Here is a 24,995-nt window from a genome sequence, read left to right as displayed (position 1 = left end):
TATGACTATGGTAGTGGATTGACCAAATTAGTGTCCCTTTCCTTTGAAGCAGGAACTAACATGTGGTATATGATCTTAACCAGGAGGGCAAGAGAAGTCCAAATCCAGCCCTGTGGTGGGTGAATGATCAAGGGGATGAAGTGAAGTGGAGCTTCAGAGAGATGACAGACTTAACCTGTCGCACAGCCAACGTCTTCACACAGACCTGCGGCCTTCAGACGGGAGACCGTCTAGCCTTGATTTTGCCTCGAGTGCCTGAGTGGTGGCTTGTGTCTGTGGGCTGCATCCGAACAGGTTAGTGACCCAAAGAGACCTTAGGATAGGCCTAGAGCTAATGGGTCCCGAAATATTAGGTGCTTCCTCTTCCCCTAACTTTTTTCTTTTTAATAGTCTTTCCTTCTGTCAAATTCCTTTAAATACTAGTTTAATCCTTCTCATTCACTGTTTCCCTTATACTCACACTTTATCAAGCACAATGTCATAATTCTCCCTTCTTCTCTCTCTCTCTCACACACACACATACACACACACTTTCTTATACACAGTCTCAGACATTCTTACTTCCTTATAAGATTCATCAATTATTAACATTTTGCCTTATTGGATCCCCTCTCTCCCAGGGAGTCATTAAAGAATCAGTTGCAGATACTGTGACACCCACAAACATGACATAAATACTGAAATATGTATCTGCTAAGATTTGAGACATTTCTTTCACATAACCACACAAGAAGTCTCACTCTGATTCAATATAGTTACCTGATGTACATCCAGAGTCAAAATTCCTCCATTATCCCAATAATGTCCTTTATAGGATTATTTTTGTGCTCCAATCAAAAACCCAGGATTTCTCCTGGAAGTCCAATGGTTAAGATCCCATGTTTCCAAGGCAGGGGTCATGGCTTCAAGGAACCAAGATCCCATGTGCCACACTGCACAACCAACTGTTTTTGTTTTTTTTTTTAAACAACTGTATAAAATCCAACTGAGGGTCATGTGTTGCATTTAGTTGTTGTCTCTCCGCAGCCTTCTTTAATATAGAATGTTTCTCTACATACTGTATTGTCTATGTGACAATGCAATGACAGTTTGAAGTGCCTAAGCCAGATTGTTGCAGAATATCCCTCAGATTTTGTATTTCTGTTTCCTTCTTTATGATTATGTTCAGGATGAACATTCTTAGCACAAGTACTAGAAGGACTTGTGTCTTTCTTGGTGCACCACACTGGGGATAGGTACAGTTGGTTTGTCCTAACATCAATGACATTGTTTTATCACTTTAGAAAGGTAGCATCCACCTTTGTAAAGGTGCATTTTCCCTTTGTAGTTAGTAAGTAATCTGTCATGTAATATTATGGGACTATGTGAATATCCTTTCCCCAACTGTCTTTCAGTTTATGCTTTGAAAATTCATTGATGAGTTTTGACTGAATTAAATATTTTAATGGTGGTTTTATATTAGGTATTTCTGTTTACATCATACCCTTTACACTTATTAGCCAGCACTCTTCTGTAGAGATTTTCCTTTCCCTTTAATGCTTGTCTATGCATTGACCTATATAATTAGTATGAGACTCATGGATTCTTTTTTGAATCAACTTCAGTTCTGTCATGCATGCTCACACAGTATGTCCTGCTCTTGTTCAAATATTCTCTCTCGTATTTCCTCACAAATAGTTGTTTAATCCATCAAGATCAAGAATTAACAGCAATGGCTGAGTGAGTCTGGAGATGCCATGCCATCTGTATCATTAAGAGATGTTCCACGATTTATATCTGATCCTGTTCATACTGTCCACACTGTTCCATGAACCTAGGGTAGGCAAGGCACGAGCTGAGGCTGGAAGGAGACTCGAGGAGCCATAGGAACTGCAGACACATTTATTCTTTCCTGGCTGACGCAGCAGCCATAGCATAACCTAACACAACACAACCTCTCTCCTGCCTGGCACAGCAGCTGTAGCAGCAGACATGTATTTTCTCTCCTCTCATGGCTGACCCAGCTGGACACAGCTGTGATCCAGCAGTAATGCTACTGCTTTTTAGGTGGAACTCCTATCTGCATACAGCACTGAACCCCTGACCAAGAGGGTACCTCGTGACGCACATGCACCATGCTATAAATGATCTCAGCTGCTGCACAGTCATTATTTACAAAACGTGGGGCGAGAGAGCCTGAACACATCGTCTTGGCTAATTTGTTCTCTCCCCGCACATGAGAAATCCAAGACATGAGTTGAGACCTCTGGGATAAAAAGAATTAAAGAAGATTAGAAGTAAAGGGTGAAAGTTCTAAGAGGCATAGTACATGAAAATACTGAAGAGTCAGGAGTAGCCTAGATGAAGAATGGTCCTTTTGAAATAGAGAATAGAGTTGTGTGAGAGAAAGATGAAGAGTGAGCAGTGCTCACTCCAATGTCAGGATGACGAGAAAAGGGTCTTCCTGGAGAGAGGGCACAGGTGTTAGCAAAGAGAAGAACTGTGAAGGAGAAAAAGTCAGTGCTCTGTGGAACATAAACAGGCTAGTAATATGGAAGGTGAGTAGTAGGAAGACTCAGAAAAGGGACCCTGGTGGAAAAATTAGAATCCAATAGAAGCACACAAAACTTGAGCTAATTGTTGGTGATGGGAGAAGGAAGGTAGGGAAGTTCAAAGGACAGTGCAGTTAACTTAGGGTATGAGGAATGAAGGAAACAGAAGAAATTCAAGATGACACAAGAGATGGACAGAGAAGGAAAGGAAAGGAGAAGAAAATGGGGGCAGAGATGCAGCACCAGGGACACCATCCACTTGTATCTTCCATAGATCCCACGGATCGTTGTGTAAAGGACTCTACTGGCTAGATCCATCTACAGTAGAAAAGTTTAGGATAGGCTTTTCAAATTTTTAATGTGCATAGAAACCACTTGGAGATGTTGTTAAAATGCAGATTCTGAGTTAGTAAGTTTGGGGTGGGGTGTCAGATTCTGTGTCCTAGGTGGTACTGATGCTCTGGACCACACTTTGCATAACAGAGGCTAGCGGATTTCTATGCAGATAAACCAGGCCTGAACTCCATGGTTGTGAAGCTGTGAAAGCAGAACAAAAACAAGCAGTTTCCTTCTCATACCTAGGGATCATCTTCATGCCAGGGACCACCCAGATGAAGGCCAAGGACATTCTCTACCGACTACAAGTGTCTGGAGCCAAAGCCATTGTGACCACAGATACCCTTGCCCCAGAGGTGGAGTCTGTGGCACCTGAGTGTCCTTCTCTGAAAACCAAGCTCCTGGTGTCTGACCACAGCCGTGAAGGGTGGCTGGACTTCCGATCACTGATTAAGTAAGTTTCTGTTCTGACAAATGTACTTTCTGAAGAATGGCAGAAGGCCACTCACTCCCAAGTGCTGGTAGAGAATCAGCCAGTGGGAGGAAACTCACCAGGTCTGAGCTTCTCTCCCCAGCTATGTCACTGATTTGCTAAGCAGCGCTCAGTTAGTTCATTTGCCTCTCTTAGCTGCAAGTGTTTTTATCAATAAATAAGGGAAATTGAGTTTCTATGCCTCTCTCACCAATATATATATACTAATAATATATACCCTTGTGCAAAAGAAATACATAGAGTCAGAGGGTTATTGTGTTTCATTTTCCTTATAGGTGGAGAATCTGAAACATTATTTTTATATAAAAATTAACATTTACAGGAGTTGAATGAAAAGTTAAGATGAATTTTTAAGATGAAACTTGAGACAGTGAAGAATGAGGCTGTGGTTGACAGGCAGCTTTGGGAGCAAACACTTTCCATCTCTTAGGGTAGGTGCCAATAGGGACATCTTGAGGGAGAAGTTAGGGAAGTGTTGGAGGTAACAAAGACTCCCTCAAAACTGATTCTGCAAGCCTTCAGGCATTTTTCATATCACACACAAATCATGCTGGATTTATTTTCTTAAAGTAACTCCACAGTTTTTAAAGCTCTTTACTTCAACCACACAAGGCAAATATACTAGTGAAATCACATCTTATGCTACATTATAAAGAAAATTAGATGAAAATAGCTTAAACAAAGAATATTCATTTGAACTCCCCTAAATTGCCCAAAGCCAGTATGGTATCATTTCTCCACAAGAGCCAGTGCTTCCCCCAGCGCTGGGATTACTTGCAGTCTCTCTGGTTGAATGCTTGCAAGGAAACTATCATTTACCATCATAATAGGCTCAAGAAAGAGACTCAGTCTAGGAGAAGCTCCCACATATCAAAGCAGTGATACGTGGGATATGAAGGAACCTGGTAGCTCAGCTGGTAAAGAATCACCTGCAATGCAGGAGACCCCAGTTTGATTCCTGGGTCAGAAAGATTCCCTGGAGGAGAACATGGCAACCCACTCCAGTATTCTTGCCTGGAGAATCCCCATGGACAGAGGAGCCTGGCAGACTACAGTCCATAAGATTGTAAAGAGTCGGACATTACTGGGCAACTAAGCACACAGCACAGATTCTGCCTACCCTAAACCTAGCCCTAACCCCAACCACCTCAAACTCATGCCAGGTCATATATATATATATATATATATATATATATATATATATATATCACTTCCATTCTCCCTAGCTTTTTCTTCCCCACCCCTCAACACCAAGTTTATGAGGTTAAATTCCTATAAAGGTAGTCTGTGGGGCTTTTCAGGTGGCTCAGTGGTAAAGAAATCACCTGCAAAGTAGGAGATGCAGGAGATGTGGGTTAGATTCCTAGGTCAGGAAGATCCCTTGGAGAAGGAAATGGCAACTGACTTCAATATTCTTGCCTGGGAAATCCCATGGACAGAGAAGCCTGGTGGACTGTAGTCCATGGGGTCACAAAGAGTTAGACACGACTGAGCACACATGGGACTTAGCGACTAAACAGTAACAAAGCTAGTCTGTGTAAAAAACAAGGTTAGCAATGCGACTGAAAGCACAGTGTATGGATCAGACTGAGTGAACCCTGGCTCTGCAACTTGCTGGCTATATGTCTTTAGGTAAGTTACCTAATCATTCTGAGCCTCCATTTCCTCATCTGCAAAAGGTGCATCAAAGCATTACTTACCTCTTACGGTTGCTCTGAATAGTGAATGAATTCTTACTTGTAAATCATATAGAGCCTTGTCCAGAATCATAGGCAATACTATTTCAATGTTTGTTAAGTTAAGAAATAATCCATCATATTTTCCCCATTTTTTTAAATGAAGAAATGTCAGGTCACCTATCTGAGCCTCCCATAAACTGTTTGATGCCTAATACTGGGAGTTACAAACCCCATTTTTCTAACTCAAAGCCTCATATTGTTTCTTTTGCTTCCCCAGAGAATGAAAAAGTAAGAAACATGACTTCTGTCCTTTTGTATTGAATTCCTTTGCAGATCAGCCTCCCCAGATCACGTCTGTATTAAGTCAAAGACCCTGGACCCAATGGTCATCTTCTTCACTAGTGGGACCACGGGCTTCCCCAAGATGGCAAAGCACAACCATGGATTCGCTTTAAGATCCTATTTCCCTGCATGGTAGGAAACAGGGCACCAACTTACAAGCTGGGCCACAGATATGGGGCGGAGTGTGCATGTGTATGTACTGGGAAAGGAACTCTAGGTGAATTCTTTTTGCTGTCTTTGGTTCAGACCCCTGAGGGTGTGAGTATAGGCTAGGTATGAGTGTTTGCTGACAGAGACCTCTGAATGTCAAAAGAGGAACCTTTGGGTCCTACCTAAGCACCTTCAGAGGAGATGTAAAGGAGTGAGTGGAAACAGAAAGCATTCTGAAAACCACACAAATGACAAGTCTCTGTGTCCCTGTCAGTGGCTCCAGGGTTTGGTGGGAAAGATAAAATGCTCCAGCAGTGTGACCTTATGGGACAGACCCTTTCCCTCCTCAGCTGTGGACAAACTGGGCATGGAGCCCAATCTTGAGCTCTTAGGGAAAATAATAGCTGAAACTAAGCCGCACTAAGCCACTTTCCTACTGTGGAACAAACACAGAGCTCAAGCTGGGATAACTATTTAATCAATGTTAAACCAAACTCTTCTCCCTCTTCTCCCCCTCCTCCAACTAATAATATTCAAACCAAACCATGTTCTATATATTTTCTAACCTTTCAACCAAACCAGGGGAAGAGAAGGCTCTTTGGAGACAGTTGATATCTGTACTAATGATAAAAACAGAGTAGCAAAACCCTGAGAAACGAGGGTGGAAAGAAGGGGAGGATAGTAGTCACAATAGTATCTGAGGCCAACTGTATTTTGGAGATAGCAGGAAATTGTTGCAGCTGAAGGCATCTGATGTCTTCTGGTGCCTGTCAGACACAGGCTGGATTCTGGCTACCTTGGGGTCCCTGCTTGAACCATGGACAGCGGGGTCTACAGTCTTTGCTCATCATCTGCCTCAGTTTGACTCAAAGGTCATTATAGAGGTAAGAAAAGTAACCTTTCAACATCAACAGACTCCCAGAAGAAAGTCATTTCAAGCTCAAAAGTTGGACCCAATTGAGAAATATTTTATTTAGCAAAGAAGTCTCTTAACACAACCCTGGCTCTGGGTTTCTTAAAGTGTGAAGCACTAAATCAATCATTGTATCAGAATTACATCAAGATGTAACTTTGAAGAAAACACACATTCCAAACCTTTCCCTAGACCTATGGATCAGACTTTGTGGACTTGAGAACCAGAATATAATTTCTGAGAAATGAAAGCAAGCTCAGGTTTCATAGACCCTGGCTCTACCAGGGCCAGATAGCTGGAGTGTGACTGTATGTGTGTGCATGTGTGCGTGTGCGTGTGTGTGTGTGTATATACTCAATTTAATGACGTGTTTAGAAACAGAGGTCTTGGAATGTGGCAGATACAGTTACTTATCCCATGTTTGACATTTATTAGTGGCACTCTGAGCTTCAGTTTCCTTATCTGTAAAATGGGAGTTTTAGTGGTTGCTATCTCCAAAATTGTTGGGAATATTGAGATTATGTGTGCTTAGCCCTGAAAGTAGCACATAGAAAATACTCAATAAATGGTAGCAGTTGCTGTTCAGTATACATTATGACAGTAATCAAGGTCACCTGCATGAACACCTTCACTGTATTTCTCTTCACCTGAAAATTGGGTCTCCACTCACTCCCCTGGTTTATATCTCAGAGGCAGACATGCCTCTTCACCTCTCAAAGTCCAGCTCCTGCTTGACACCTGCTGCCGGTCTTGTTCTTTTCCCTGCCCTCTATTTGGAGCCCCTCTCTATTAATCTTAAACTCACTAAACCTTTTATCCTGTATTTTCAATCTTTTGCTTTTCATTGACGCTACTCCCTCAGTCAATAAACATATTCAAAGTGCCTCATCCTAAAAATATCTTCCCTTTACCTTGGTACACATTGGACCAACCCTGTCTTTCCTTCCTTAATGTCAAATTGTTCCATGGAACATTCTCCACTTGCGACAGCCACAGCCTCTTTACCCAGCTTACTCCTGAACATTGCACTCTTCCAAGACTCTGCCCTCAGCTTTCCCTCCCTTCCAAGTAATTTCCTTCACTTCAGTTTCTCCAGCAGGCGCATCTACTCAGGTGGCTCTCGAAATTACCCCATCTTTTCTCTCCCAGGGAGTTTCGCCACATCTTTCTGCTGGTTGGTTAGGTCTATCTGATCATCCCTTCAGCACCTGAAACGGCACCTTGCATTTCTCCTTCCCTGATCCTATATCAGTATCTGCCTTTCCCTCATTATTTTCTGCCTTCATTCTACTAGTCTCTGAGGCATAAATCTCCACAAACGACCTGAATCTATTATCTTTCCTCTTCCCCCACCAGGTCCAATTCTCCTTTCCCTACAAGGAGTGTCCCTAAAGTCTCAGTGTATTTTAGACTTGAATTATTTCAAAGTATTAATTCTACAAATTTACTCCAAACTGCATTTGAAAGTTTGTTTACTATATTTTATACTTGTTACTTTCATGAATATTTAACAACAAGCTTTTGAATTGACTTATTAATAGTTTCAATCTCTCTTATTGAAGATGGGAGATCGTGACTAAAATGAAAGATATGAAATTTAAAAATTACTATTCAAATTCACAAAACAGAACTTTCCCTCCATCAATTCTCTCACCAGCACTTCAACTTAGGCTTTCTTGTGTTCCCCCAGTAGTACCTGATATGTGCCATGTATGAAATTCATGCTCAATTTATATATTGAAAGAATTAACAAATGAATAAATGGGCTCCCCTAGAGGAAAGATCAGAATTAAAATGCTAATAACATATTTGTATTTTAAATCTTAATTGTGAAAATAAAGTTTCTTCTCTCCTCACTTTCTAGACATTTTTCAAATATCCAATTACCCAATGCCTTGCTGCACCCTCTGTATATCGAATGATTTTGCAGCAGAAATTCACCAGGTAAGGTAGAAGTGGCTGTGGCTGGTGACAAGAATATTTGGGTACCATTTTAAGTAATCTGATACACTGAAGTCTCTGTGTGTGTGTGCGTGTGTGTGTGTGTTTGTATGGTAAGTGTTGGTAGTGATAATTAGCAGCCAATCTACTTAGTTCTTTACACAGGACTCAGAGAACCAAATGAAACATTCAGTGAACCTTCATCATTTTGTTTCTTTTTCTTTTTTAAGCATTTTTGTTGTGAAATAAACATACAGAAAAATACATAAGATACACATTTACAGATTAATGAGTTGTTGAAAATAAAACATCTATGTAACTACTCACTGAAGTCACAAAAAGAGAACATTGCCAGCACCCCAAAGCCTTCTCATGCCTCTCTGTCTCCCCTAAAGGAATCTACAATCTTGGCTTTTATGGCGTTCATTTCCTTATTTTTCCCTTAGGTTTACTTCCTAAGGAAATATCCCCAGAAAAATTGTTCTATTTTACCTGCTTTTGAACTTCATGTAATTATACATTATTCTACAGTATCTGGCCTAGTTTTTCACAGTTATGTTTCTAAGATGTGTCTGCATTGTTACCTGATAGTGGAGTCAATTTTCATTACTGTAAAATATCACATTTTATAAAAGTACCACATTTTAAATGAATTCTATTAATGGACATTTGGATATGTTTCCTTTGGGGGCTATTGATTAATGCTACATCAAATTCTTGCACATGTATAGTGATGCATAAACACACATTTCTGTAGAACTTCTCTGGGAAAGGAATTGTTAGGTCACACTGACATCGCACGCTACTACTATGTTTTGCAAAGTATTGAACCAATGTATGCTCCCACTGGGAGGGTAGGAGAAGTCCCATTGTTTCATATCTTCGGTAGTATTAGTTATTGTCAAAGTTTTAAATTTTGACAACCTAATGTGTTTGTGTTCTCTGGTTTTGTTTTTGCATTTCCACATGTTTGTGGATTATTTTTTAACTAACTTGAAATCTGTTCTTTGAACCTTATGGTCACTTATATAACTTTTATATAACTTACATAACTCTGAAAGTGAAATGGCTACTTCAAAATCAGAGCTAATATGTTTTAGACATAAGAGTTAAAATATTAAGGAGTTCAGTTTATTAAGTTAACTGAAATACAGCTTGATTTTATTCACAAACCCTCAATCTGGTTGAAATACGTTTCCAACTTTATTTCAAATCTTATATTATAGTCTCTTCTTGTGACAACCCTGAGAAGGTGACCAAACCTAGTTAAAATTCAACCAGGGCTTAACTATTGACTCCACTGGACACTCTGCCCATTTATGTATTTCAGATAAAGCTCAGTAAGAATGAGAAACATACTGTCAATGAAACCAGTCATCCTGTCCATTACTACTGGCTATGTTTGTAACAAGAGAGAGTGATAAGGGAGTCTGCCACCTCCCTCATCCCTAGAAGCTGTCCCAGCTCAGCACCATGCCAACTGGTACTAAGACCTCAATCACATTTACCCACTTCCTTCAGGGAATCCATCATTTTGGGATAGTTTCTGTTATTTATGGACATTTTCATGGAGAAATGGATGAGAGGATTTTCACACACAACGTACCTGGCAAACTACTGCAAATGTTCACAGCAGACATTCTGTTCAGTCCAGAATTCCTTCAGGGCTGCTACCTGTGATCCTTTTCTTTTCTTACAGAAAGCTCAATCTTCCTGATGTCCTGAGAAATTCATTTCCAACCCCTAATTCATGTTCTTCAGCCAGAGAATAAACAAAAACTCTTCAGTTCACATAAGTCCACTGAAGGCAGTATAGTTTTATTATCATCCTAGCATAACCTTGGGGTCTTATTCCTCAGTCCTTATAGTTTATAAAATATCCCTTTTAGCTATACAGAATGCTTAGAATGAGTCCTAAGCACACTCCCCACCCCTATTAGATCAACATCCAAATTCAATCCTGATCTCTGTGATTTAACCCATTAGACTCATGACTATCACCACTTACCTTCTTCTAGAGGAGTTAACAGGGACCAAAAGAAAATGAGTGCCTTCCACTTGGATTTGACCATTAGTAAAATGCCCAGAAGGCAAGCAAGAAAGTGAAGAAGTAGAAGGATGAATGATCCAGATGACAGTGCTCTCTTAACATCCTGGGCCTAAAGTAGAGCATCCAAACCTAATCTGAGCCTCTGTTGACACTTTGCCTTCCCCTCAGTCTTAGGTTCCCCACTCTGGAACACTGCTGTACTGGTGGGGAAGCCCTGCTGCCCGAGGAGCAAGAACAGTGGAAAAGACACACAGGTATTCTGCTCTACCAGGCCTATGGACAGTCAGAAACGGTAGGTGAAATGTCCCTTCTGGATACAAGACGTGCTTATCCACTGAGCTCAGGAGATAAGCTGAATCATGCTGAGAATGTGCAGAGGCACCAATGTGTACACAGCATTGCTCAAAGCCACTGGGAGGGTCCAGAGCTCTTGGCTAATTTATCCCAAACAAATTGACAGAACAGACAATTTGCAGCTCATCCATTTGTCAAAAGACCAACATGCTAAAAACTACTGGACGGAAACTCAGGAAAGAGTCTAAGGACATGGTACCACTGTACCTGTGATAATTGGTTTAAGGGAGCCCCGGAGGGGCAGCTGGATAGATGGCATTCTCCAGAAACATGCAGGCCACCACCACAGCTCCTGTCCACTTCACCATCCCTTCCTAGGCAGCAACTAGAGGAGCAGGCAGCAACTGGTACTAGAAGTTCACTAGTTCATTTCTGCCTGTTTACAGAACATAAAGCTTGGATTGTGAGACACTAGCATGGGGAGAAAATTCTATGTACACCCCCATATACACACAATGTAATCCCCAAAAGGATCACTGACCAGTCAGGTGGGCAGGGTATTCATAGTATCATGTATGTCTTAACCTCAAGGACTTTATCCGTGATAGTGTGAGCAAGTACCTCTCTTCCAACACTTTCTCAATCCATTTCCCATGCTGGACCAAGCAATTTTCCCCTACCTCCCTATTGAGGGATGCCTGTCATCTCAGGACCTGTAGCAAAATAGATGTTCTAGACCCAATTCACTTCTCTGACATTATTTTTCCAAACAAAAATTAAATAATCAATTTTGGGGTCTGCTTCCAGGTCCGAGAAATGTTAAGACTCTAGGTATGTCCTTGCTGGTTTACACTTTATATTCGGACAAGGAGAATGAGGTTAGAACTACACACTACACTCATGACACTTGACCCTTTTTCTCAATGACTCATAACAGAATACTCTCCAATACCTAGATGGTGCTTTATTTCACCAAACATTTTCACACCTGTCCACACATCTGTGCGGCATTTTCTACACGCCTATAGTATGAGCAGTGACAGCAGAGGAGAAATACTTCTTCTTCCAGGAGCTCAGACCTCTGTCCAGATCTCAGCCTTCCAGGTATAGGTTTCAAGACTGTAGGCAAATTACCGAGTCTTGCAGAGTTGAACTTTCCCATCTCTAAAATGGAAATGCAATGTCAATCTTGCCAGGTTGTGATAAGGTAAATGAAAGAAACTATACACATCTCTGGGCACAGTGCCCAACTCTTACTGCATTTATGGTTTTCATTGTTGGCTTTTAGGTAGTTATTGTATTCAGATGCTGGGGGTGCAAAGATGGGTGGGCCATCTCTATTCTCTGAATGCTCATTATCTACTGAGGGAAACAGACTAACAAAACAATATATAATGCCCTATTGGTAACAATGGAAGTGTAGGTGAAAATACTATAGAAAGAGAATCTTCCAACTTACTTTTCTTGGGACCTGAACGATAGTTAGAAGTAGTTGTTTATTGAATACTTGCTATATGCCTGGCACACACTCAAAAGCACTCAAAGTGATAAGTGTTATAATTATCCTCTTTTGACAGAGAGGACATCAAGGGGGATTAATTGGTACATGGCTAGTGAAGGGTGGAGTCAAAATCCAACCTGTGGTCTATCTGGATATAAAGCTCTTAACTGTAGGAAGAACGATATTTTGAAAGTGAAAGTGAAGTCGCTCAGTCTTGTCCACCTCTTTGCAACCCCGTGGACTGTAGCCCACCAGGCTCCTCCATCCATGGGATTCTCCAGGCAAGAATACTGGAGTGGGTTGCCATTTCCTTCTCCAGGGGATCTTCCTGACCCAGGGGTTAAACCCAGATCTCCCGCATTACAGGCAGACACTTTAACCTCTGAGCCACCAGGGAAGCCCGAATGATATTTTAGAGAACTGTTAAGAAGGAAAAAGCTTCATCAGGAAGACTGAAGCAGTGGGACAGTGCAAAGGGAACCACATGAACAATGTGAATAATTTCAACACAACTCTGAAAAAGTTGAGGCAGCTCCAAGTAAATGTTTGTTAAATGGATTCATGGCCTTCCCCTGGCACACTGACACATGTTCAGCCTGCAGTGTGAACTCCACACCCTACATTACATGCCCCCAGCCTGGAGCTTACTCTCCTGCTTCTTCTTGACCTCTCCCACTGGAATCAGACTCAGCATCAGGCTCAGTCCCAGTTCATGTCAGATGCAGTGAATACCTGCTGACTAGAGTTGGGTCAATGCTTTCCAGCTTCCCCACAAGCATTAAATGACATTTGTGAGCATGGATGCTGTGTTTGATTCTTGTGGCTTTGTGATCAGCCTAGACTCTTGGCCAACCCCAGTTATCTGCTTTTGTTAACAGGGAATAACTTGTGGCACTCTCCGAGGGATGAAGATCAAGCCAGGTTCCATGGGGAAGGCCATCCCACCCTTTGACATTCAGGTTTGATGGGGAAGATATTGGCAGAGAGAAGTTAGTGTTTGGCTAAGATTAGACCATTGTGTGGCATAAGATGACAGAACCAGCCATGCATCCCAGTTGTCCTTTCTAATCTCTGCCTACATTTCCTCTAATTTCCTGGGGAGGTTTCTGTTGAGAACTGCAATGTTCTGGGCATGAGTGCAGCTTGCCAGAACGGCCAGAAGCCTCACTCACCCAGCCTGCAGAAAGAGTAGATATCCTGGCACTGGAGGCTCTCTCCACTACTGGTGCTTTTAGCCTTTCCTGATCCATATTTTCTAGCTTGAAGACACATTTGGAATGTGTATATATCTATGAAATAAATAGATTCACCCATGACTTGGATTTCACCATTTGCTGGCTTCAATGACTTCTGACAGTTTTATTATTTTCTGAGAGGGCTTCTCTATCACAACCCCTTTCCCCAGTTACCCCTACTGTGTCACATGAATAAGCCAGGCAACGTTTGCGTGGGGCAGGAATGTTGGGGATCCTTGCAAGGTGGGATTCACAGATCTCTTGCTCCAGATCATTGATGACAAGGGCAATATCCAGCCTCCCAACACGGAAGGAAACATTGGCATCAGGATCAAGCCCACCAGGCCCATAGGCCTCTTCATGTACTATGAGGTAAGAGCACACCATCTGCTTCCAAACAGGCTCCCAGAATCCTCACAGGGAGTTGTGTAGGTGACTACAGACTGGACTCAACTCTGCATCCCGAAACATCTTCCATCTTCCTTTATTCACGCCAGGTCAATGAAATCTGTTCTAATTAATCTCAAAGCTCTTAATCTCACATCTCTTCCTATCATAACCCATCTGACACTTACAGGATGACTAATGGAGTAGAAAACAGCTTAACTTCAGAACCAACAGACTTGAAGTCCAGTTATCTCTTATGGTTAAGAATGTTGGCTTTGAATGGGTTCAATTTATACCAGCCTACTACCAATAGGATGCAGACAAATCTATTAAATCTTGCTGAACCTCCAGGGGTGTCTTTATCCCCTATTTCAGAGGAAGAAACTGCAGACTGAAAGCTTGACATGTCTTCCCCAATACAAAATAAATGGCAGGATTAGGGTTCAAGGTGATGTGTTTTAGGCCCCAAACTCTAAATGAGAAATTCAGAGATTAGAGAAATCTACAGTAAAGGAATCTACAATAAATATAAGGAAACCTGCTATAACTCTTCATCAGACAAACTCTGGCTAGCAGTGGCCACTGAGAGGAAATTCTCAGCTTCCAAGATTGACTGTGGAAGTGTAGACAAGCCCTGAAACTGATCTCAGACTCCAACTCTTTGGGACCCCATGGACTATAGCCCACCAGGCTCCTCTGTCCATGGAATTCTTCAGGCAAGAATATTGGAGTTGGTTGCCATTTCCTTCTCCAGAGAATCTTCCCAACCCAGGGATCGAACCTGGGTCTCCTGCATTGCAAGCAGATTCATTACCATCTGAACCACTGGGGAAGCCCATATTATTTCTTATGCTGTGCTTAGTCATTTCAGCTCAGTTCAGTTCAGGCACTCAGTCGTGTCCAACTTTTTGTGACCCCATAAATCGCAGCACACCAGGCCTCCCTGTCCATCACCAACTCCCGGAGTTCACCCAAACTCATGTGCATCGAGTTGGTGATGCCATCCAGCCATCTCATCCTCTGTCATCTCCTTCTCCTCCTGCTCCCAATCCCTCCCAGCATCAGCGTCTTTTCCAATGAGTCAACTCTTCGCATGAGGTGGCCAAAGTATTGGAGTTTCAGCCTGAGCCTCAGACTGATGCTGAGGCTGAAACCAGGACTGGTCTCCTTTAGGATGGACTGGTTGGATCTCCTTGCAGTCCAAGGGACTCTCAAGAGTCTTCTCCAGCACTGCAGTTCAAAAGCATCAATTCTTTGGTGCTCAGCCTTATTCACAGTCCAACTCTCACATCCATACATGACCACAGGAAAAACCATAGCCTTGACTAGACAGACTTCTGTTGGCAAAGTAATGTCTCTGCTTTTTAATATGCTATCTAGGTTGGTCATAACTTTCCTTTCAAGGAGTAAGTATCTTTTAATTTCATGGCTGCAATCAACATTTGCAGTGATTTTGGAGCCTCAAAAATAAAGTCTGACACTGTTTCCACTGTTTCCCCATCTATTTCCCATGAAGTGGTGGGACCAGGTGCCATGATCTTCATTTTCTGAATGTTGAGCTTTAAGCCAACTTTTTCACTCTCCTCTTTCACTTTCATCAAGAGGCTTTTGAGTTCCTCGTCACTTTCTGCCATAAGGGTGGTGTCATCGGCATATCTGAGGTTATTGATATTTCTCCCAGCAATGTTGATTCCAGCTTGTGCTTCTTCCAGCCCAGCCTTTCTCATGATGTACTCTGCATATAAGTTAAACAAGCAGGGTGACAATATACAGCCTTAACATCCTCCTTTTCCTATTTGGAACCAGTCTGTTGCTCCATGTCCAGTTCTACCTGTTGCTTCTTGACCTGCATATAGGTTTCTCAAGAGGCAGGTCAGATGGTCTGGTATTCCCATCTCTTTCAGAATTTTCCACAGTTTATTGTGATCCACACAGTCAAAGCCATGCCATGTGGGGCCACCCAAGATGACTGGGTCATGGTGGAGAGGTTTGACAGAATGTGGTCCACTGGAGAAGGGAATGGCAAACCACTTCAGTATTCTTGCCTTGAGAACCCCATGAACAGTATGAAAAGGCAAGATAATAGGACACTGAAAGAGTAACTCCCCAGGTCGGTAGGTGCCCAATATGCTACAGGAGATCAGTGGAGAAATAACTCCAGAAAGAATGAAAGGATGGAGCCAAAGCAAAAACAATACCCAGTTGTGGATGTGACTAGTAATAGAAGCAAGGTCTGAATCTGTAAACACCAATATTCCATAGGAACCTGGAATGTTAGGTCCATTAATCAAGGCAAATTGGAAGTGGTGAAACAAGGGATGGCAAGAGTAAACGTCAACATTCTAGGAATCAGCAAACTAAAATGGACTGGAATGGGTGAATTTACTCAGATGACCATTATGTCTACTACTTGGGCAGGAATCCCTCAGAAGAAATGGAGTAGCCATCATGGTCAACAGAAGAGTCCGAAATGCAGTACTTGGATGCAATCTCAAAAATGACAGAATGATCTCTGTTCATTTCCAAGGCAATCCATTCAATATCACGGTGATCCAAGCCTATGCCCCAACCAGTAATGCTGAAGAAGCTAAAGTTGAACAGTTTTAGGAAGACCTACAAGACCTTTTAGAACTAACACCCAAAAAGATGTCCTTTTCATTATAGGGGACTGGAATGCAAAAGTAGGAAGTCAAGAAACACCTGGAGTAACAGGCAAATTTGGCCTTGGAGTACAAAATGAAGCAGGGCAAAGGCTAATAGAGTTTTGCCAAGAGAATGCACTGGTCATAGAAAACACCCTCTTCCAACAACACAAGAGAAGACTCTACACATGGACATCACCAGATGGTCAACACCAAAATCAGACTGATTATATTCTTTGCAGCCAAAGATGGAGAAGCTCTGTACAGTCAGCAAAAACAAGGCCGGGAGCTGACTGTGGCTCAGATCATGAACTCCTTATTGCCAAATTCAGACTTAGACTGAAGAAAGTAGGGAAAACCACTAGACCATTCAGGTATGACCTAAATCAAATCCATTATGACTATACAGTGGAAGTGAGAAATAGATTTAAGGGACTAGATCTGATAGACAGAGTACCTAATGAACTATGGACGGAGGTTTGTGACATTGTACAGGAGACAGGGATCAAGACCATCCCCATGGAAAAGAAATGCAAAAAGGAAAAGTTGTGTCCAACTCTTTGTGACCCCATGGACTGTAAGCCACCAGGCTCCTCTGCCCATGGGGATTCTCCAGGCAAGAATACTGGAGTTGGTTGCCATTTCCTCCTCCAGGGGATATTCCCAACCCAGGGATTGAACCCACCTTTCTTACTTCACAGGTGGATTCTTTACCATCTGAGCAACCAGAGAAGCCCAATTACTTCTCATAACTGCATGCAAATATACAATTATCTTAAAAGCTTAATTAAAATACAATTTTCATAGTCTTTGTGTGAGGCTCAAATAGGTAATCTTCTGAGAAGAAAATTCATTCAGCAGACATTTATTGACACCTCCCATCTGTCCAGGCACTGTGTGAATGCTGAGCTTATAAGAGTGAATAAAATAAATGGAATTATACTCTACTAGAAATTTTATTCTACTGGAGTACCACACAAAACTGAGTTGTTATTTTTTTAATGCTCTTAAAATTTGCTTAGTATTGTTCACTATTTTACCAGTAGCATGCATTGAGTGCTTGCATTCAATGAAAATAGAGAGATATAAAAACGGCCCAAGTCAGGTAGAGAAGGATTTGAAGCCAGTATCTGAACCCTGTGTTGAGGCTCATCATCTCTAAACTCACTGCTTTCAACAAAGGAGTGCTGTTCTCTTCGCAGAATAACCCAGAGAAAACAGCTGAAGTGGAATGTGGGGACTTTTATAACACTGGGGACAGAGCAACTATTGATGAAGAGGGCTACTTCTGGTTCCTTGGAAGGAGTGATGATGTCATCAATGCATCTGGGTAGGTGTAGCTGACCCTGAGCCAGAAGGTATCACTCATATGCCTCGAGGGATCTAGCTTGCCCAGACATTCCTTCGTGCATTGGTGGTGGACTCTCAGACTAGTTCTGAACCATGGTAAGACATCATGTAATTTAAAGGGACTGGGAAGGAAAACTTTACTTTGGTCCCTCTTTGTTGAGGGAGCTTATTCTGTGTGCTCCTCTGATGAAGCACACACCACAGAAAAACATAACAACAACAATAATAAAATTCACCTTTATGGAAAATGTATTATGTGACAGTGCTCTGTGCAGTGTTTTCTACAATCCACTTCTCAGTGCTAGAAGGTAGATGTGACTATGCCCATTCTTTTTTTGTTTTTTTGTTTTTTTTTTTAATTTTAGGGGAGGAGGCCCACACTGTGCAGCATGAGGGATCTTATTTTCCTGAGTGGGGGTTGAACGCGTGCCCTCAGCAGTGGAAGCACAGAGTCCTAACCACTGAACCACCAGGGAATTCTCTTGATTATGCTCATTTTACATGAGGAAACTGAGTCAGTGACCAGTGGAAAAAAAACTTGCCTGAAGTTTCAAAGACAGTAGAGGGTGCAACCCAGATTTAAACAAAAACGGCCTGACTCCAATTCTGTTGTTCCTAAGTCTTAAATAATTTATAAAGGAAATACAATGACACATTACATAGTTTAGGAACAGGATGTAAAATTTCAACAAATGTTGACGATAAAGAGTTTTCATGCCAGAGGAAGCTGCCTGACTTCAGGAATCCACATTTCAGTCCTCTTACACGGCCTTTGCACAGGCCTCTGGCTCCCTGCGACACTTTCCCTCTGTGCCAGGGGAAGATGTGTCTCTCCAAAAGGTGAGACCTGAGGGCCTGTGTCACCCTAGCCCTGGAATTTGCTCAGAAGGAACCATTGGTCCTACAGGTACCGCATTGGGCCAGCAGAAGTAGAGAATGCCCTGGCAGAGCACCCAGCGGTGGCTGAGTCCGCTGTGGTGAGCAGCCCGGACCCGGTTCGAGGGGAGGTGAGGAGGAGGACATGGGGTCATCGTGGCTGGGTGTGGGACTGGGAAGACACGTCCATGTATGCTCCAGGCCCATACCTACCCAGCCTTGCGTGGAGGGAGGGCAGTTAGTGTACATGTGCACTTACACTACATGGGCAGCAGGGGGCACTGTGGCCTCATCTGTGACTGAAATGATGCTCATTGGGAATGCCGCTGCTGATGCCATCTAGGAGTTAATGAACCCTTTCTATACACCAGTTTATTTATCCCTCACAGAGCACAATGAATTAAGGACTCTTTTTATACCTTTTTACACAGAAGGAAACAGAGGCATGAAGAGGTTAAATAACATGTCTGGATTACGCAGCTAATGAGTGGTAGAGTCAAAAGGGAAATTGAGGACTCTGGGTCCAGAGGATACATTCATGGATTCAACAAGTGTGCACTGAACACCTTCTGCGTACAATCCCTGTGAAATTAAATGAAGACCTAAGTAATAATATGAAACTAGTAGATTACCAACATTTATTAAGTGCCAAGTTTTAACAATTATTAGCTGTCCATAGAACTCTACCTACCTAGTGAAAATGGTGATGATAACAATGATAGAAATACAGATAAATTTAAACTAGCTTCAAGTTTTATATGCATTGTCTCATGGAATCTTTACATAAACCTGATGAAGAATGAACCTCTTCTCTCCCCATTTCACAGGAAAGGAAATTGAGATTAAGAGAAGTTAAATGATTTTTCCGGGTAAAAAGTAGAAATCAGAAGTATTCAGATTTCTAAAAGCTCAACTGTCCATTTGTTTTTCCATTAATTTAATGAGAATTTACCCTTTGTTTTATTTTTGGCCACCCAGTGCAGTATGGTATGTGGGATCTCAGTTCCCTGACCAGGGATGGAATAGTGCCCTCTGCTGCAGAGGAGAGTCTTAACCACAGGAAGTGCCAAGCATTTAGTTTTTGAACTCGCCTGAGTCTCCACACTGGTTCTTTACTGCAGGTAGTGAAGGCATTTGTTGTCCTGAACCCAGGATTCTCGTGCCATGACCAAGACAAGCTCACCAAGGAGCTGCAGCAGCATGTGAAGTCAGTGACAGCCCCATACAAGTACCCAAGGAAGGTGAGTGAGAGCAGATGAGTGGGGTCCGGTCCCTTTGAGTGCTTCTGGGGATTCCGCTGCCTCAAGCCTCATAGGATGTAGTGTAGCTGGGGTGAAGCATAAGTACCCAAGAGAACTAAAAGTTTTGTCTACAGAGGAAGTTTTTCAGCTTATGGGTGTGAGGGAGCCCACTGAATTGGATAGAACCTCTATCCTGTGTCAGAAATTCATCCATTGCTGGCATGTCAACCTAAAGAAAAAATATTAGACAATTGTCCAAAGATATCCATGTAAATTATTTATAATCTTTCAAAATTTGAAAAAGACATCCAAATCAGCAACTTCAAAACTTTCGAAAAACATTATTTGTACTGAGATATACATTTTATATTGCAGTCCAGTATACATATACATACATAACAAACAAAAATTAGCAAAACGATATTTATCCTAACAACATGTAATACATTCTGATACTTTTTATTCAACTTCATTTGTTTCAAACACCATGAACAAAATACAAAAAATGTTAAACAAAATACAAAAAATGTTCAACAATAGAGAAAGGATTAAAATTATTCAAGAAATTTAATATTATTCTGTAACTTAAAATGTGATTTTTATTTTTAACATAAAAATATCATGACAATATATTATTGAGATAAAAACACAGGCTATGAAAGAATATACATAATACTATACTATTTGTTTAAAAACAAAAAGTTACTATTTCCTTCTTTTGTAATAATAATTTGCTGCATTGTCTGAATGCTTACAATCCATACATATTATAAATCTATATATCTAACATTTATTGAGCATTTACTATGTATACCAGACCCTGGACTGAATGCTTTACACACATTATTATTTTATTTAATCCTCTCCATAACCTGAGATAGTCTTCCCAGTCTACACAGAGGAAACTGAGGCTCAGACACTCAAAGAAAATTGCCTGAGATTAGAATAAATAAAAGGTGGAATTTAAGATCATGTGTACCTGACAACAGAGTTCATGCTGTTAAGATTAGGATCTGATGCTTTTTCAAGAGCAGAATATAGGATGTACAGCGGTTAAGAAGGGTTAGATGTTACTGTGGGTAACAAAAGGTCCCAAATTTGTAGTGGGTTGTAACAAGGAAGATGTCTTTCTTGCTCATGCCACTTGTCCACTATAGCTTTCCTGGGGCCTTTGTTCCACATCTCCTCATCTTGGGACCAGGATAAAGGAGCAACTGCCTTGTAGGTACCCACCAGAGTACTAGAAGAGATGGACAGAGAAGGTGGCCTGTCTCCATGATTCGCAACTTTTTTATTAGAGGTGGCATACTTCACTCCTACTCATATTTCATTGGTCAAAGTACATCAAAGGGCTGCATCCAACTTCAGAGGGTAGGAGAAGAATTTGACAAAAATGGTGGACCCCAAAAATGGTGGCACCAGACTGTCCCATGGTGTCCACCTCTCTGGGGGTCTGTGAAGGGGCAAAGGAGGAGAGCGGCTGGGAGTTGATAGAAAATGATGGGGGTCAGGGGATCTCAATTGGAATGGGTTTGCTTTATCTTTATCCAGGTGGAGTTTGTCTCAGAGCTGCCCAAAACCATCACTGGCAAGATAAAAAGAAGTGAGCTTCGGAAGAAGGAGTTTGGTCAAAAGTAGTTGGCAATAAACTCAGGAGTCATCCTGTGATCTTGCCCAAATTCCTAACTGCCTCAGTTTCCTCATGATGGTGAGGATGAGGAGAGGAATGTTGAGAGAGGTGACTTGAAAGAGAACCAGGAAGGCCAACATTCCAGCATTTTGGTACTTTTAAATTAATATCAGTCACTATCCTTTCTTCAAGTTCCCTATTCCTCTAAGATTGCCCAGGTGAGCACTCAGAATGGGGCTAAAGGAAATAAAATATTTGAGTTAACATCAACAGTGACTCTGTTGTGTGTTTATTTTGAGAGATCTGGTGCTAAATGCTCAGTTCAGTTCAGTCGCTCAGTCATATCCCACTCTATGCAACCCATGGACTGCAGCATGCCCGGCTCCCCTGTCCAACACCAACTCCCTGAGCTTGCTCAAACTCATGTCTATCAAGTCAGTGATGCCATCCAACCATCTCATCCTCTGTCATCCCCTTCTTCTCCTGCCTTCAATCTTTCCCAACATCAGGGTCTTTTTCAATGAGTCAGTTCTTTGATTCAGGTGGCTTCAGCCTCAGCATCAGTCCTTCCAATGAATATTCAGGACTGATTTCCTTTAGGATTGACTGGTTTGATCTCCTTGCAGTCCAAGGGACTCACAAGAGTCTTCTCTAACACCATAGCTAAGTGCTGGCCCTCTGTAATTCCCAGAATCCCCATCAAAGATTGCCCCAGGGCCTGATTCTTCCTCCTGACTCCAGAGACTCTGGGTGGCTGCTCACACTCATTCAGTGACCAGGCGCTGGAGGTCTAGGAGGACAATCTGTGGGGCCCCAGGGGTCTGGCTTGCCTCTGCCCAACTAGACAGTGAGGCAGGAGGCAAGGCATTTGTGGTATCTAAGGAATGGAGTAGAGGGAGGGCAGCCCAGCTTGGTGACTACGCTTCTCATCTGCCACCATCCAGTGGATCCACTGCCTCTCTCCCGACTAATAACGCTGATGTTGGTGCTTGCAGATTGAGCTGGGGTCAGCACAGGTGAGTGAAAGTCCTACCCTCTGGGGACCCAGGAGTCCTGCAGGACTCCACCAGCTCTGCCAAGGGACCCAGGAGCTTTGTTCCCCAGCCTCTTCCCAGGGGCCCAGAATCCTCCCCAGACACCCCTCCTTATTGTGCAATCCAGGGCCCACAGGGCCTTGGCCTGTGATTCTGGGAACTAATCCTTCACTGCATTCATCCATGCAGACTGAGATGGAGCCGCCAGAGACTGGAAGGAGTGGAGGCAGTTCAGTTCAGTCGCTCAGTAATGTCCAACTCTTTGCGACCCCATGGACTGCAGCACGCTAGGCTTCCCCATCCATCACCAACCCCCGGAGCTTGCTCAAACTCATGTCCATCAAGTCAGTGATGTCACCCAACCATCTCATTCTCTGTCATCCCCTTCTCCTCCCGCCTTCAATCTTTCCCAGCATCAGGGTCTTTTCTAATGAGTCAGTTCTTCGCATCAGATGGCCAAACATTTGGAGTTTCAGCTTCAGGACTGATTTCCTTTAGGGTTGACAGGTTTGGTCTCCTTGCAGTCCAAAGGACTCTCAAGAGTTCTCCAACACCACAGTTCAAAAGCATCAATTTGTCACACACAGCTTTCTTTATAGTCCAACTCTCATATCCATACATGACTCCTGGAAAAACGATAGCTTTGACAAGACAGACCTTTGTCAGCAAAGTGATGTCTCTGCTTTTTATAGCTTTTCTTTCAAGGAGCAAGGGGGAGGCACAAGGAGTGGTGGCAGAAGAGGTTGAATCTGGGAGTGAGAGAAGCACACACTGTCACCCTTCTCACCCATTCCTGGGGGTCGCCAATAGGCAGATCCCCTCTGCAGCTGCCCTCTTTCAAGGTGCACAGATATACAGACTCACAAGGAAATACACAGACACCACAGACATGGAGACACTCAGGCGCGGAATCCCCCCAGCCTCCCCTGAGGACTCAGGTGCTGGGCTCATGTATGGCTCACAAGCAGACCAACAAAGCAATGACACTCTGAGGGGAACACACACACACACACAGATGCACACACTCAGGGCCATGGGAAACAATCTCACAGGACAGACCCACACATATTTTATGGAGGCACAAAACAAACATGAAGGCAGAGACACACGCAAATACAGAACAGAGACACATGCAAATAGGTACAAAGAAGAAGACAGACAGATACAAAAAGGAACATCCAAAGGAACAGCAACTTCACATACAACACACTTGCATACATATAAAATACAAACACAGCTCCAAGGACACATATGCCCTGAGACACATACACACATATCTAGTATGTAAGGCCTGAGTCACAGACACACACAGATTTACACAACCAATATACACTCAATCCGTGACAAAAATGCAACCACACAAGTGCATAGAGAGAAAAACAGAGAGACACTCAATAATAGCCGTGCAGTGGAAAATTCACATTCACAATCGATATACTCACAGACACAGAAACTCAGACATACAGGTCCATCCAGGCAGATTTGTATAACCACAGCCACATTCATGCTGGAATCCAAGGGTGTGTGGGCACATTGGGGAGAACCCTGAGTCAGGCCAAATATGGGCAAAAAGCACAACAAAGCAAGATGACTGGCTAGAGAAAACTTGGAAAACTGCCCCCATGTAGGCAATTTAAGCCACCTCAGAAACGTGACTCTAGCTTTCCACATGTACTTTTCTTCTAACAAGCTGTACCTGCTTCACTACCTTCTGTAGTTGCCTAATTTTTTCTACAAAGAAGACAAAGGCTGAACTCCTTTTTCAAGCCCAATAGCCCTTGTGGTCTAGTGGGTAGGTATCAGTGCTTTCACTGCCACCACCTGGGTTTCATTCTTGGTCAAGAAACTAAGATCCCACTTCAAGCCACTGCACTCAGGAGATCAGCATGAACTGCACAATCCAAACTGTCATGGAAGGGAGAGGTTGAGGCTATGAGCCGTGAACAGTGCTAGGATTCTTGGCCTCCAGAGGCGAGGAATTCGATCCAGGGTCAGTGACGAGGCTTGATCGTTCAGAGCTTTTGTGTAATAAAGTTTTATTAAAGCATGAAAGAGATAGAGAAAGCTTCTGACATAGACTTGCGAAGGGGGCAGAAAGAGTGCCCCCTTGCTAGTTTGTAGCAAGAAGTTATTTTTCTATCAGTGTCCCATCACTTCTTGGGAAATAGATGGGGAAACAGGGGAAACAGTGTCAGACTTTATTTTGGGGGGCTCCAAAATCACTGCAGATGGCGACTGCAGCAATGAAATTATAAGACACTTACTCCTTGGAAGAAAAGTTATGACCAACCTAGATAGCATATTCAAAAGCAGAGACATTATTTTGCCGACTAAGGTCCGTCTAGTCAAGGCTATGGTTTTTCCAGTGGT

At 42.6% G+C, this 24,995-nt stretch overlaps 1 protein-coding gene across 1 annotated transcript in view; it reads left to right on the top strand.

Moving 5' to 3' along the window:
- ACSM1 (acyl-CoA synthetase medium chain family member 1) overlaps window positions 1–21,599 on the top strand; it is a 53,163-nt gene extending 31,564 nt beyond the window's left edge. Inside the window, exons 2-13 of the mRNA XM_052663984.1 lie at window positions 84–294; window positions 3,114–3,321; window positions 5,373–5,513; window positions 6,256–6,415; window positions 8,309–8,388; window positions 10,604–10,727; window positions 13,109–13,189; window positions 13,736–13,837; window positions 17,697–17,824; window positions 18,752–18,851; window positions 19,842–19,961; window positions 21,513–21,599. Of these exons, the coding sequence (XP_052519944.1) occupies window positions 84–294; window positions 3,114–3,321; window positions 5,373–5,513; window positions 6,256–6,415; window positions 8,309–8,388; window positions 10,604–10,727; window positions 13,109–13,189; window positions 13,736–13,837; window positions 17,697–17,824; window positions 18,752–18,851; window positions 19,842–19,961; window positions 21,513–21,599 (1,542 nt within the window). The remainder of the gene's footprint in view (window positions 1–83; window positions 295–3,113; window positions 3,322–5,372; window positions 5,514–6,255; window positions 6,416–8,308; window positions 8,389–10,603; window positions 10,728–13,108; window positions 13,190–13,735; window positions 13,838–17,696; window positions 17,825–18,751; window positions 18,852–19,841; window positions 19,962–21,512) is intronic.
- Window positions 21,600–24,995: the final 3,396 nt, after the last annotated feature.

The sequence above is a fragment of the Budorcas taxicolor genome, chromosome 2, assembly GCF_023091745.1.
Source record: "Budorcas taxicolor isolate Tak-1 chromosome 2, Takin1.1, whole genome shotgun sequence".
Lineage (NCBI taxonomy): Eukaryota > Metazoa > Chordata > Mammalia > Artiodactyla > Bovidae > Budorcas > Budorcas taxicolor.
This window is presented reverse-complemented; position numbering and strand designations above follow the sequence as displayed.